A 15199-nucleotide genomic window follows, 5' to 3' on the forward strand; every position below is an offset into this window, starting at 1 on the left:
TTCTGCATGCCCAGTTCCACAGCACACTACATTAAGAATTAAAGAAGTAGTAAATAAGCCATACAGAAACAGCAGGTTTTTAACTAAAAGCAGAAGACTCCCCTGCTGTTTAACCATGTGGGTTACTCCATGTAAACAGAGCTTCCTATAAACTAGTATTATGTTGTTAGTGGTAAATGCTTAAAACTATAATGAGAGTTTAATTCCAATACTTAAAAGTTAGAGTTCAAGTCACAGTAAGCTTTTATAGATTCTGAAAATAAATTATACACATGTAGAGCTGGAGTTACACACTTAAGTACTAGATTCTTCAGTAAAAATACCACAGAAGTAACTGTCAGCTTGTCAGACAATGCCTTTTATGCTATGAGATTACTCTCAAAGTGACAATTGTAGCCTTCTCTACAAAGGACGCACATCTATCCTAAAAAAATGCATTGTTACGAAAGATATGCTACATAAAATGTTACAGCACATACAAATTTAACAAGTACACACAGCCAAAAAAATCTCAAAATACGTTGCAGTTGCCATAATTTATGGTGACAACAAGTATTCTCAAAACAGCAATAAAGAAAACTTTAACTGAATCCAAAATTAATATAAAATTATGAAAATATCACTGTCTGCATAAATAAAATCATATCAGTAATAATTATCACAGCATAAAAGCTGCATCTCTCTGATCAAAACCCATAAACTTCATTTTTGTATCTAGTTTCAAAGAAGTATGAAAAACTGGGGAAAAAAATGAATGAGTGGATCGCTGCTTTCAGGTCCCCAGTTTCTGATGGAGGAACCAATTTCCCTGGGCAGCTTCTCCCTTTCTCTCTCCCACTAGCAGGCTGTTGCCATGACACCTCATGAAACAAAATTAGGGGTCAGGTTTGAGTTCATCTAGCAGCAAACCTTCTCCACTGCAGTTTCCTCTCCAGATTCTTTAACCATTGGCTATTTCCAATGCCAAGATGAAAGACTAGCTTCGGAAAGAACAGGAACAGGAATCCTAAAAATTAACTGCGAAATCAAAGCACCAAGCAGTTCTGTAAATAAGAAGCAATGTGAAGCACAAAACTCTCAAGCCAAAGGAGATGAGTCAGAAAAACAGACGTGAGGGAAAGCAACAACATAAGATGAACAAAGGGAAGAGATCCAAATAATTAAGTTGCAGTGCCGGCATAATCTTCATGAACAAAGGAAACAAATCGAGGAATAGCAGGAGCATAACACAACTGACCCTTGATTTCAGTGCTTTTTTGTTTAACTGGGATTGCAATTTGAGATTTTGCAAAACCACTGAACAGGAAAGAAAATGCCTTTTAAGGTAGACTACAAATTATAAGAACAAGAAAATCCCAGCATATTCAGTGCTGCACAGTTGCATCAGTAGTGCTGGACTGGTCCCACTGATGGCAATATCCATTATCACCACCAAATAGCAGCAACCCTCCTGCTCAATGCTCTTAGCTTCAAATAAATAAATTTAACTAATAAAGAAATACTACACATGGTGAACACTGCTTTTGGAACCATAAGCCCCTTTATACAGCAGAGGGGTTGGAACTAAATGATCTTTAAGGACCCTTCCAACCCAAACCTTCCATGATTCCATGATTCTCTATTACCCTTTTCCCCAAATGTAGCTTGGTTTCTATTTAAGCTCTCATAATGAATGCATGCACGCGATGAACAAGATTCCTGCTATCACTGCTACTTTTGAGGGAAGGAAATTCACACATGTAAACCAATCCCATCTCTTCACTCATAACACAGGATGTCCAAACCTGTCCCTTGATAGTCCCTTAGGCAATCTTATCCTAATGCAGATCTTTTCTTAAAAGATTTAGAGAAAATGAAGCTAAATCAATTGGGAAAAAAAAAAAATAGCAGAAAAACATGTCTCTTCCAGTACTCTCCACTTGCATACCATGTTCCCTTCCTCATCCTACATCTATTGTCTTTATTTACACCAAAATATAATATATACACGACATGTTGCAACAAAGGGCTCTATTCTCATCTGTCACTACAATAAACATGATAAATAATAATTTTCTGTTCCTTTCACTGAAAATCCTTACCTGCACCACCAAGCCATTTTTACAGAAGAAAAATATAACCATTTTGGTTGTAGGAATAGAAATAAATGTCTTTGGAACTATTCAAAGAGCACTGGAAAAATCCAGCTGTTTCTTCTGAATCAAATTGACTCTGACCTAGGATCTAACACCTAACAGTCATGAACCCCACTATCATAATTGCTGCATAACCTGAATTACAAATTTTTATCACTTAAGTTAAGGCAAAATATTTACGTAAAAGTTAGTACATTGCCAACAATATTTGATGAGACAAATGTAGGGTTTTTTTCCCATTTGCAGAGATAGGCAAAAAGCACAGCTGCATATAAATAAGAGTGCAAGTTAGACAATAAACTTAACAGCACCACTACACAAAGTTTCTCCAGGTAGAACTTCCAGTACATAGCACAGCTCCCCAGATCCTGAGTTCCCCAAGCAGTTTTGCTTGGAAACAGAGACACATTATTTGGTTTATTAACACGAACAAAAAAGTTCCCATATTTGTAATTAGTATTAAATCAGCAACAAGCATTGCTGCTCACTGAACTTTCCATAATCTCATACCCCTCCCCTGCACTAACTCTCTTTCTATAGTCTCAAATTAAACAGACTAGCTGTAAAACAGCAGGGTGTCAAATTAAAGCACACTTTATTTTCAGAGGTCTCCACACTTCGCGGCTGACTTCCTGTCAGGAAGAGTTCCATTTCAGTGCAGAGCCCCACCAGCAGGGAGCTCACAGAATTAAGTGCCAGTTGATATTACTTTGTTTTGCATTTACCACCCATGAGAATATTGTTCAAAGATCTAGTTATAAAGTCAGCGTGGTATCATCCTTCTGACTAGACTGCCAAGCCACAGGGTGTGCTCTCTCTGCACAAAACTCACCTTAAATGGTGGTGTTTTTTTAAGTCCTAGTGTGCTGGTGAAGCAACAGGATGCCTTTTTTCTTCAGAAAAGTCTTCCTTCTGTAGCTAAATTATGTTCCCTTGGTTTTGAACATCTGCAGCACTGTACATTAATAGAAATGAAGCTGTCCTGTTCCCCTATCCCACTCCCAAGATTCACATTTACATTAGACAATCCACTCTCCTCCCTAGACATAAAAACGTATACATTAATCAAACAAATTACAGCAACACAGCTTAAAGGGCTAGTATTTTTAGCTGTAGAAGGTGTGTTTTCCATTAAACTCACACCATGTCCTGAATTTCTTGACCAAATGCAAATACTTTCTAACTCATGAGAGAATTTTTCTTCAAATGAGCTGATAATATATGAGAAATCTATAGAACCACTAAAGACTTTACTTCAAAAAAAAAGAAAATCAGGGAGGAAAAATCCTGACTTTTGCCACAGAATTCTGTTTCAGTAAGAACAACTTAGGAAAGTTCATCTCTCTCCACTCCAGTGGTAAACTGTTTCTAAGAATGGTTTTGTGGTTTTTAACCCCATCTTTTATCCATTTCTCTACCCAAAGCCTGCAAGTCCCATTGAATCCTCAAAGTGGATTGTCACAAGAAACAATGCTTCACATCACTCCAAACACAAATGTCATAGCTTTACTACACCTATCTGCTTGTACCTTTCTACATGCTTTCTTAGTCTAATATATAGGAGCCCTCTTGACGTTTTTTTCATACAAGTGTATTTTTTAAATTTTTGTTCAAAACCACAAAGCTCACAATTCCTTCCTGGAAAGCAGTTGTGTAGCATAAACCAAAGACCACTAGTTCTTGCTCATCTTAAAATCCCACGTCATACATTTCATCTCCAAACTGGAAAATGAGCAAACCCTTAAAACATCCTCCTAGACTAAGTATTATGGAAAGATATAAGGAGATAAAGCAAACACATTTTAACTACTGAGACTACTACCTGCCAGGATACAACTACCAAGTGCTTATTGCATCACTAAGTGTAGAAAAGGTCACTTATTATTCATGCAGTATTGGCAAATAATTCTCAATTCATTCCAACCTATTTTCACGCTTAAGGCAAAAGCAAAGTTACAAACGTCTTTGATTTCTACTAAGCAAACTGACAATATACATCCATTCACTTCATGGCATATTGTTTCTTGCATGAGTCTATCACAATTAATGTCTCTAAAATTTAGCCAATGTTGGACACAGACATTTTAAATGGCCTATCTATAAGCCATACAAAAAGCACAACATTCCTCAGGCCAGCAACTACACCTAAGGAAAAAGACAGATTTCAAGCAGATCTTTATGTAGTGAAGTGTAAACCTTGGCAATTTTAAGAATAGGAGTTTGAAAGAAACTCCCACTTAAACATGTTAGGGTGCTCTCCAAGCAATTCCATGGCACTCAACAGGCAAGTATAGGCAATTAAACTCTCAAACAATTTAGAAAGCAACAGGATATCAGAATAGGGAGGAAGTTCCAACAGACAACTTCTACATTACCCTGGGGTTTCACACAGAATATATTACAATAATCTAGTTCTGGAGAAACAAAATTTACATCTTGCTTAAGTCAGACGGAAAAAAAATATATGCAGCTAATTTAAATGTAATTTCAACATACTCCAGTTCAAAGGAAAGGTTTTCCCAGCTGTTTCCATTTATTTCAATCTCATCAGATTTGCACTTCAGACAGTTATCTACCAATCTGATCTTCAGTTTCAGACACTTCAAATGTATAACATAGTTCAACGAAGCAAGCAACAAAATATCCATAGTACATGTAATCCATTTGTAATTATTCCAACTACTCTCCTCAGTGACAAATACCAATCATGAAAATTGTCAATATATGTTTTCAGCACCCGAACTGAAATCCTCAGGTTTCAGAGATGGAAGAAAACCTCCCACTCAGGAAGGAAAGAAGTTACACTATGCATAAAACCCCAGATATATCAGTGTAAGGGAGAACCCAGGCAATCCAGGGAACAGATTTGGTAACGTAACCTTCTGTTTTGTTAGAAGGAAACTTACTGACAAAACAGTATCTAAAATCCAAACAGCAAAGGACCACATTTAATGAGTCTGGATGCCACAGCCAGTGCCCACCCACACCTTCCAGGACTTTGATTCACTCTCTCCAGAGTTAATCCTGCTGACCACTAGCCAAACAGCTGACTGTGCTTATATCAAGTGTCTTGCAATGCAGGAGAATGCAGAAACCTTACATTTTATCCCCAAGACTCTACAGAAGAGAACTGATGTCTTCATATATCACAACAAAAAAAAAAAGGAAATGCCAATTGAGGACAACACAGGTGAATCAATCTTTTACAGATTGAGAGAACTTAATTTCTTTCAAAACTGGACTCTTCCACATGACTCCTGAATGCCCTTGAGCTCCTGGACTATTAGCTACTTTGTGAAGATATGTTGAAACTTTTCAGACAGATTATTCTACCTGGTGATAACAAATGTTACATGAAACATTAATTGAACTTCAATCTCTTCTGTCCCAGGAGAATACTCTGATAGCATGACAACTGACTACTGTGGGATCTACCTTTGCCTCTCCCTAGCTCTGACCACAGTCTCCATCCTGCAAAACTAAACCACTGTAGATTAAAATATATATTGTGGGGGGAAAAGAATAACAAGATTTTTTGAGGAGAAAACAGTTTATAACGTAAAATCTCTTCAAATATCATAAGTAGCACTATACGTAAAACTCAGCGGGTATTTCCCAACTACATTCCAACCAGGAGCATCCAAAAGAAGATTAGGATAAAGACCTTTCATTTTGTTTTTCAGTAACAAGGACCATGTAATACTTGTTACTAAACTGCAGTAGAAGTGTCCCTACTGCTACTTGCATAACAATTAATAACATGCTTGCCAATCCCATGTTTTCAAATGTTAAGATTTACACAGTTTTATTAATGTGCCTGGATCCACTTGGTATGAAGCAGATCTGAACATTTTAACAATCTAAATAATCCACAGTAGAGTAAGATGATCTTGAATATTCTCCCTTCCACAGTCACCTCATCTCTACAAAAAGCTAGGCTAGCAAATATTCTTCCAATCTTCAAATTCTTCAAAAGCATAGAAGCAAAAAACAAAACAAAGTGCACTATAAAGTTTCTGGCACAACATTTCAAGGAAAACTAGCAATACAAGGCAGAAGGCAAACACTTACAGGCATGATTCATGCAAAATCTTCCCCTGAACTCCTCGACTTTGCTAAGTTCTTTTTTCAATTTTTGTGGGTTAAGATCTGAATCATTTTCATTTGCCTGATAAAGTTATGTTTCTAGCCATTTTATTGTTAAAGCAATCTATCACTGAAGTGGATTTTTTTTTTTAACTCAAGTACAGCTACATTAATCTTTGATACAGACAAAGATCCTATTGGCAGAAGTTCACACTGTATAAAAAGAAAACCTTTCCACTCCTGATATCTTCTAAATGGCTTTTAAAAGGAAATTAGAGCATGTATTACAGTTGATAGAAAATCACCTGACAGCTTACAGAATCCCTATAAAATCTACCCTTTATGCCAAAACATATATATTTTTTTAATCACATATCTAAAGGATTATCAAATCCTTTTTAAACTTATTTTCAGCTGTTACAACTAAGTGATTCGATGGAAGAACATTACTGTGATTAAAATGTCATCATCTAATACTTGGGGCACATAAAAAGTATTCAAACAGCATTTATTCTCTTCATATCTAAACCAGGATATTGCTAAAGAGTTTTGATGAATCCGTTGAGTTCGACTGCCATGGTGTCAGAGTGACATTGGTCTTTAGATAACCTATAGCCCATTCAATTAAAACTTTATAGCAATCACTATAGTGATCCATCACATCAAATTGCACTTAGAAGTAAATTAGGAACCAGTGCAGATCACAGAGCATCAGTATAATGTGTTCTCTCAACCAACACTGAAAACCTGCCATCTTCTACATCAACTGAAATCTCCAAGCAATTCAAAGGCTTGCCACATTTTAGAACACATTGCAGAAATCCATTCCTGAGGTAATGAACTTGGATCATTGATACAAAGCTTTTTTTCTGAGCAGAGGATACTCATAAAGCCTGGAGATCCCACTGCATTCCACAAACACTAAGCAATGGGATGGAAGAGGAAGGAGGGTATGAAAAATTTCTGCTGAAAAAAATCCTAATTGTAACTACTATTGCTCTTCCTTAGGGAAAATAATGGTATCATATAGTTTGTAGGGATGCATGGAACATGTTGGTATTGCTCAGTTAGGATTCTTTATCAAAGTAAGAGAGATGAGACAACCAAGATGCTGCCCATGCAAGAGATGCACACTGACTTCTTTATAAGCACCAGAATCTGCCAGCAAAAGGATTCAGTAGTATATGAAATATCATGCTAAAGAAATACCTGTGGCAAAAACTTCACCACTTAAGCAGTGATAACTAAATTAGACAAGAAAAAAGAAAAAGAGCTGAAGATCCGAAGTTTGCCTGTAAGGGTAGTAAGAACAACTTCCACAGTGCAATTTTTATCTGTTTTAATACTACTAATCAGCCTCTGCTGTATTTTTAAAATGCACATGTAAACCTCCAAAAACTGTCAGAGCTGCACATGATATGTTCAACCATAATTATATTTAATTGGGCCGTATGAGGAGATGCTACCTCTGCCCACAAAAAAAATTTGGAGTATTAGGGTTTATACTTCCCTCTTCAATCTCCCCATGAAAGATATACTTTATCAAGGCCCAATATACATCTAATAGTTACATAGTTGTATTGCAATATATCATACTAATATTTCCAGAAGACAAAATATCTAGAGATTAAATGTATTGAAACATTGGTCTTGGTTTTACATATGCCATCAGCTATCAAGAGTGCTGTCATAGGTTAGCAAGCATAGTCAGTGAAGGGACGTCCTTGCTAAGGGGTGCTTACAGTTTCCTCTGGGAACTGATAGAACCTATCAGCTGGCCAGTTTGAATATGGACAATTCTCTAAGCCACTTAAAGTTGTGATCACCTCTGTGATCCACATTTAAGAATAGGCAAACTCCCCCTCCAGGCTCTCTCGTTTCCGGCGCTGGGACAAGTGGCTGCAGGCCCCGTGTGGGGGCCAGCGGGCCCGGCCAGGCCCTGCCTGGGCCAGGCCGGGCCGGGCCACGGCCATCCTGGAGCCATGGACCAGTTCCAGCCGTGGAACCCCCCCACTGCCTTGCTGTGGGCAGCCGGAGCGGCTCGGCTCTCCCCCCCCCTCCACTGCGATAAGAAAAATTCAACATTCCAGCTGCAAAGCTGCAAGGCTGAGGTGAGAGTAACCCTTTTATTGCTGTGAAGAGCTGAAAACCTGAGGGAAGAGAGAGAGGAGATGCTTAAAGCTGAAATTCTGTTGTGAAGCTATGATATATCAGAGTATCCCATTGTAATTTCATGAAGATATGGGGGGTGGAGTGTTCAACTCGTGAGCAAAAGCACCTGTGCTGAGATAGGCAGATGCTGACACAGGTGTAATTTCATGAGAAGTTTGGACAGGGAGAGATGAACCAGATGAGGACTTTTGCTCCAAACGGGAAAGGAGAAAACCTCAGTTCCTAGAGATGCTCCCAGAGATAGTCCTAACGATGAAGATGATGAAGACCCTTTGCTTCCAGGGAAGGAGAAGGGCCTCTGTTTTTGTTTCTGAACGGCTCAACCTTAAAATTGTACCCCAAAAATCTTCAAGAGTGGACCCTCGAAAGCAGTTGCGGGAAAAGCTGCAAGTCGGGGGAAAGGACTCACACGCAGGCAGAGACTCCTCTTCCTAAATGGACTGAACAATATTTGGAAGTGGGCGGCTGTCTCGTTGTGATAATGTTTTCATAGCATGAGCAAGAAGAGACTTCTCTTTCTAAATGGACTGAACAAGGTTATTATGGAAGTGGTAAACAGACTGAACATCTTAAGGGTTGTCTTTTCACATTGTCAGTGGGAGAAGGGAGGAAGGTGGGGGGAGGAGGAGAGTTCTGAAGGTGGTATAATTTTTTTTCTTCTTTTAGGTCTGTTAATAAACTTCTTCATATTCTTTCAAGTTTGGTGCCTGTTTTGCATTTCTCCTAATTCTTATCTCACAGCAGATAAACAGTAATGAGTATTTTGGACCAAACCACTACAAGTGCCTTTAGTCCTTTTGAAAAAACACTGGATAGAGGAAGGAGGAACCAAGAATCAGAACACCTTGAACAAGCACATGTGTGGGCAGTGGTGCCATACAAGTTGTTGCAGTATTCATTGATTTTCAATTGTAACCTTTTAAATAGGTTGGGTGGCATTCCACCAATTTTAGAAAATTATCCAAGAGCTGAACAGTGTTTGAAGCAGTTAGTGGAGGTTTATTTTATAGTCTAGAACATTACGCTCTTAAGTCAAAGATGAATCTGAGAAGAGCCACCTAATTAGTTCTTTACCGCATACTCCACTGATGATTCAGTTGATTCATTTGATTTACTACAGAAAGCAGCATCTTTCAAGTGCCAGAAATTCTGTAAATTCAAAGGCATCAAGGAAAATTATGGAACCTATCTCACCCATTTAGTACCTTTTCACCTCGGAGCTACAATAATCAGACAAATGCTTCATGCACGTGAGCAACAAATAAATATTTTTAATCCTTTCATGAAAGAGGAGGGAAGACCATAGTTTTTCCTACTCAGTCATGTATTTCAAGAAAATATCTGACAAATGAAAGGAAGCACAGTAGCATTTATGCTTTATGGATACGCACTCAATTCATCCATGCCCCTTTGAGTTTTAGGCACGGACAGAGAGCCCTTTTAGATGAAAATGCTTTCTTCAGGGGTCACATCAGTTTCCCCATGCAGAAGTCTTGTCTCACAACTGCATATGAGCACCTCCAACATCCTGATGTCACTCATTTAGACGGGAGAACAGAAAGAGAACTTCTCTCTTTCATCTGGTTTAATTACCCCGACAGGATGCCAGGCCAGACGAGATGGTGCTTCTAGGTTCACTGTACTCTATGCATTTCTGATAAATGGGAAAAGAACAGATGACCTGGCAGAAGGCTCAGACAATAACATGTGATTTACAGGACATGAATGCAGCTACTATAAGATTTATCTGACAGCCCTCTCCGATAGTGGACTGTTGAGTATCCGATGGAATGATTTCTAGTCTGGAAAGTCTGCTACTGAGTAGCCATACACATTATTTATTTATTAGATGTTTTGGGTTGAAACCATTTTTAAATGATGCACTTCACAATGGTCAGCCATAAATTTAGTTTTAAACCCTAGAAGGGAGGTAGTGTTATTGGAATGTGTGTCAGACTGAATTAGGATGAGCAACACAACGCTTTTATAAAGTGGCCTTGAATGCAACGTCGATTCCTTCAAAAATGATATTAATGTCAAATAAGCAGGAACACTTTGCAGTAATATTAAATGAAGGATTCTTTATGTTTTGATAGATTTATAGAAATGTAAGTACACACACAGAGACAAGTCTCAAAATGTAGCATGTCTATCACAAAACACAACTGTTTTTGCCTTAGAAAAAGCCTTTTGTCTGTCTCTCAAACCACCTGTTTCTCTTTTTACCTTGTGTTAAACAGAAATCAATACATCAACATGCAAACACAAAACCACAAAACAAGGGTCTTTTTCCATACGCCTAAATACATTAATTTTAAATGAGAAAAGAAATTAACCAGGTGTCACAAATAGTTTCAGAGAATGGTACCACTTGAGTTTTTTTTTAAATCACCTCACCTATTAAAGAGCTTTATTGTCACAATTTTATGAAAAAATTGTAGGATCTTATTATTCCATTTTCCACTTCTGAGGAAGAAAAAGCATAATTCAGCCATAGATCTAAATGAACATCAGAAAAATGTCAGGTGCTTCAGAAAAACAATCCAAGCACTTACATCATATCTACAATGTTTAAAATGAATTTTGAGAAGAGGTTATCATAAAAAGCACCAAAGATTAATCAGAGCAATCTTTCAATTTCATAAAATGATGGCTGACAAATTTGTGAAGTTTTAAATCAAATTTGCAGATACTTACTTCGTAACTATACCACATTATTTATGTGATTAAAAACTGTTTTTTGACCTGATCTTTTGATCTTTGGCACTGCATCCTCTCCATCTCCTCTTAAAAATTAATTAAAATTTTAGCAAAAGGATATCACTTCATTTCCCACCCTATCTTGTGGGCAAAAAAAGAAAATAAAAAGAAGGGGGGGAAAAAAAAGAAAAAATCAATCAAGCTCAACCCCATCTCCTCCCAGTATCTGTAAAATGTCGGCTTGAAATTCAATTTCATATCTCTCAAGCTTTCATGTAGCAAAAGACAGTTCACTTCTTAACAAAATAAATCACTTCTGTGATTGCCATGCTGACCTCTTTGAATTAGGAAAATTCAAAGTGAAAAATGTAATTATCACCCCAGAACAATCTGTATACATCTGGAGCTAATTTTAGATTCATTTCTCACATCATTTTTCATATTCTGCCAAAAATTACAGCTGCTATGTAACTTTAAAAAGACTTTGAGGTCTTTGTGACTTTATTGGTTTATTTCTACTACTCTGCAAAGAACCACCTCAGCCTGTGCAACGTGCACTGCTAAGCAATCACGGTAGCTTCAATTTGATTAGATTAGCATTAAGTGGCATTGTGACACATATGACAAATAGATGCATTAGAGCACGTCATTTATTCCTTATCCTTTCCACTTCCCAAAACCAAACAAGTGACGTACAGTACAGAGCACAACATGATTTTAAGAAAGATTAGATTACCACACCAAAAAAAAAGGGAAAGGTCAAGCACTAATTATTGATACTAGCAGCATGGAAACCAAAAACTAATTTTTTTTAAATGGTAATACCAAATTGTCAGACACACATTTAATAGTTGGATTAGTTTTTACTTTAACACATTCCTGAATGAACAGTAAAATTTGTTATATGGATTTCTTGATAGCAAAGATTCTTTTCTAATTTAAATCAGCTGCAAGTTCATATTCTAGAAGTTGTGAACAATGTTCACTTCCAGTATTGCCATATGTAAAATAACAATCTCTAAATTCCTAAAGTTCCATAAGGAATATTAAATTCCTTTCAGGGTAAAACGATACTGTATTTCCTGAGGAAAATGGAAAACTAGATGAGCCAAGTTCTGCTTACATTCATTAATAATAACTTCACTAGAAAACGTAACTACTCTTCACTAGGTCATTGTAAAATCTATTAGGTGTAATCTCCAGAAGTAATTGTTCTTATTGCACTTTATTGACAATGTAGACTATCGATTTTTCACACCTTCTATGATTCTTTCATTTGTATTCATGAAATGTCTATCAGCACACTCTAAATAAATTTGGCAATATAGGCACTAAAATGAATAAATCGATGTGAAGAAACATTAATTTTGCATTATCCTTATTCGTCAGGCAAGCAAACCATAGGGGTTGTAAATGAAGGTCAAAGGTTTTGAAATGGGTCAGAACCCTTGACCTCTAGACCAATACCATTCCCATTAAAAAAGGCTATTTTAAAGTTTTAAGTAGGGGAATTTACTACCAGAAAGGTATAATTTTAAGGCACCAAAAGAAAGGCTCAATAAAAACAGTCTTCCATTTAATTACAAAAAAAAAAAAAAAAAAAGAAAGAAAGAACCCCCCCAAAAAATCCAATTAATACAGCACATACAATTTTAAGAAAGTTCCTTAGGCACTGTCTCTTCTTGAACGACAGGAACAGGCAATTCTCAAGTTCTTGCATATCTAAAATCACTTTGCCCTTAGGAATGTAGAATGTCCCAAACTGATGACAACCAGGGTCGCTTTCTTAAATTTTTCTCAAATCCTTAGTACTTGTCAAATCAATTAGGAATGACAGGGTTTCAAAAGTATTTATCACTCATTTCATAACCTCTACACAAAAGGAAAAATTCTATTTATCCCAGAGGATTCAGCATGTCAAGATGCAGAAATCAATCTGTTTCTTTAATATTTTATTGATCTTATCTCATCTTACAAAAATGACAGCACAGAATTACGTAGGCACACCATCTTCAAGGTTACGTAAATGCTCAAGAGCAAGGTAACAAAACCCCACTTGAATAGACACAATTACTACCATTTTTTTAATCAAAAGGCCTTGAACATTATCTTTTTACCTATTACACATGAACTTAAAGTAAAATTTTATCTGTAATTTCCATTGTGTTCAAACAGAGCAATTTCAGACATTGTTACTTAAATCTCACCTGAGAGCAAAGGAGCATCACCAGCTCCACAACTGAACTGCTCGATTTCATGCACACAAGACCTACAAAAGGAAAAAAACAGGACACATAAACGCATGCTTAAATGGCACCAGCTATTAACACAAACTATTCTGAAGTGCAATAGATTAGAAGCATTTTGACAAACAAAAGAGCACTGAAACTTTCATGCCACTTCCATTCAATTTTGTACTTTATCAGCACAAAATAAAAGTACGTATGTGAGAGGGAAATCATAAATTCCATGCCTACCATCTTAAAGAAGCCGCTAATACTAATTCTTACTCCTATTATTCACGGTTTCATAAACACTGGCATGTCAAAATGATCAGAAGTGTGGTTAACATATGTTATATTAATCCACTGTATCTACATTTTGCTATTTCTCGAAGGATTGGGTCATTATATATGCAGAGAAGGGAAATGGCTTTATGACCTCTGCTTTCTCCATTGCGCGTTCTCCTTTCAGCCCCCAGCTATCAATCAAGTTTCCATTTTGTTTCATGGCAGCAGACATCCCAAACACTCTTATTAGTACTTTGACCCTTAACCCCACACTAAACCTAAGCAGAAGTGCAAGCAGTAACCTATTATATATTTTCGGTTGTTTATAAACTAATTTGAGTATTATTACTTGTATTCGTATTTTGGTTTGGGTTTGTCTATAACTGGGGTTTAGGCCCAAAAACTGGTTTTGTGTGTTTATTTTTGTCCAGACAGTTCATACATGCCCAACCATTATCCTGCTTTTTCTTGCTCACCCCATTTATGAAATACTCATCTATCCATGCATATAACTATACTACAGTCAAAATACTTTGAACCAGATTATGTTTTCTCTTCAGAGAAGAAAAAATGTAACTAAAATGGGATATTTACTTCCCTAGAAAATAAATCTTTGAGAAAAACTGCATTTCTGGTTTTTCTTATTAAATGAATGAAATAAATTTGTTCACAGGGCAGCTTCCATTAAAATGTTTATCAGCTAAAAGGATGCCTACAAAAGTAGAAACCCATCTTTTTGAGTCTCACAGAAAGCAATTCATACACTTCTTCCTTCCATTTCTTCCTATCTCAAATGGTAAGCAAGCTAAATTCCTAAACTAACTTTAATTTGTGAAGTTTAATGAAGTCTCAGCTTTGATATCAGCAGTCTTCAGTAAAACACTTAGCAGTGTTTGATACTCTGTGTTTCTGACAATGTTCATATTCAGCATACAAACAGGATGATTGCCCTAATACAAGAAATGAGTAGTTTCAAAAATGTTTTTAGAAGAACTTTAATTCCCTAGGAAGAAACTAGATCTGTTAGTGCAAATACAGGTCATGTGCAAGTGATCAGCTCAAGTTAAGCGACCAGGAGATTCTATCACGTCTGTACTTATCACTGGAAGCTGCAACAAGCTCTTCTTGTCACTTCTTCAACTAGACAAAACTTGAAAATTTCACTCTAAAAATCTGTTAGCAATTTATATGACATAGCCAAATTTTGAGAAACTTGAAAAACTGGTGTTGCACTGCTAAATTCAGTGTTCCAATATGCACCATTTTTTAAATTGAGGACATTAATATCTGCATTGAAGAACTGAGCGTCGATTTCAAGCAAAGTAGAAAGAAAACTTCATCATCTCAATCTCAGCCATTTCATGCCAATCTTCCACCAGGAAGAGCCATGATCACTGCTGTGCACATGAATCCTCATCTTCTAAGACGTGCCAGAGAATTCTTCTCCATACCGACAAGGTATTCCTCTTACCTGTATGACTCCCTTTCAGTTAGAAACCAAAAAGCCAGAAGCAGATTCATGCGCAAGAGACAGACCAGAATATGCTCCACTGACATAGTTCCCAAGAACCCTTCTACTACAACATCCCAGTAAAA

The 15199-nt window shown here is 36.9% G+C and overlaps 1 protein-coding gene across 4 annotated transcripts in view; it reads right to left on the reverse strand.

Moving 5' to 3' along the window:
* The window catches only part of LRBA (LPS responsive beige-like anchor protein), a 375341-nt gene that overhangs the window by 259377 nt on the left and 100765 nt on the right, over positions 1 to 15199 (reverse strand). For all 4 annotated transcript variants that reach the window (XM_042049819.1, XM_042049817.1, XM_042049818.1 and 1 more), the window contains one exon: positions 13301 to 13362. In XM_042049819.1, the coding sequence (XP_041905753.1) occupies positions 13301 to 13362 (62 nt within the window). The remainder of the gene's footprint in view (positions 1 to 13300; positions 13363 to 15199) is intronic.

This window comes from Corvus kubaryi, unplaced genomic scaffold, assembly GCF_017639235.1.
Source record: "Corvus kubaryi isolate FWS band 111438036 unplaced genomic scaffold, C.kubaryi_AGA036_p1.0 71, whole genome shotgun sequence".
NCBI lineage: Eukaryota > Metazoa > Chordata > Aves > Passeriformes > Corvidae > Corvus > Corvus kubaryi.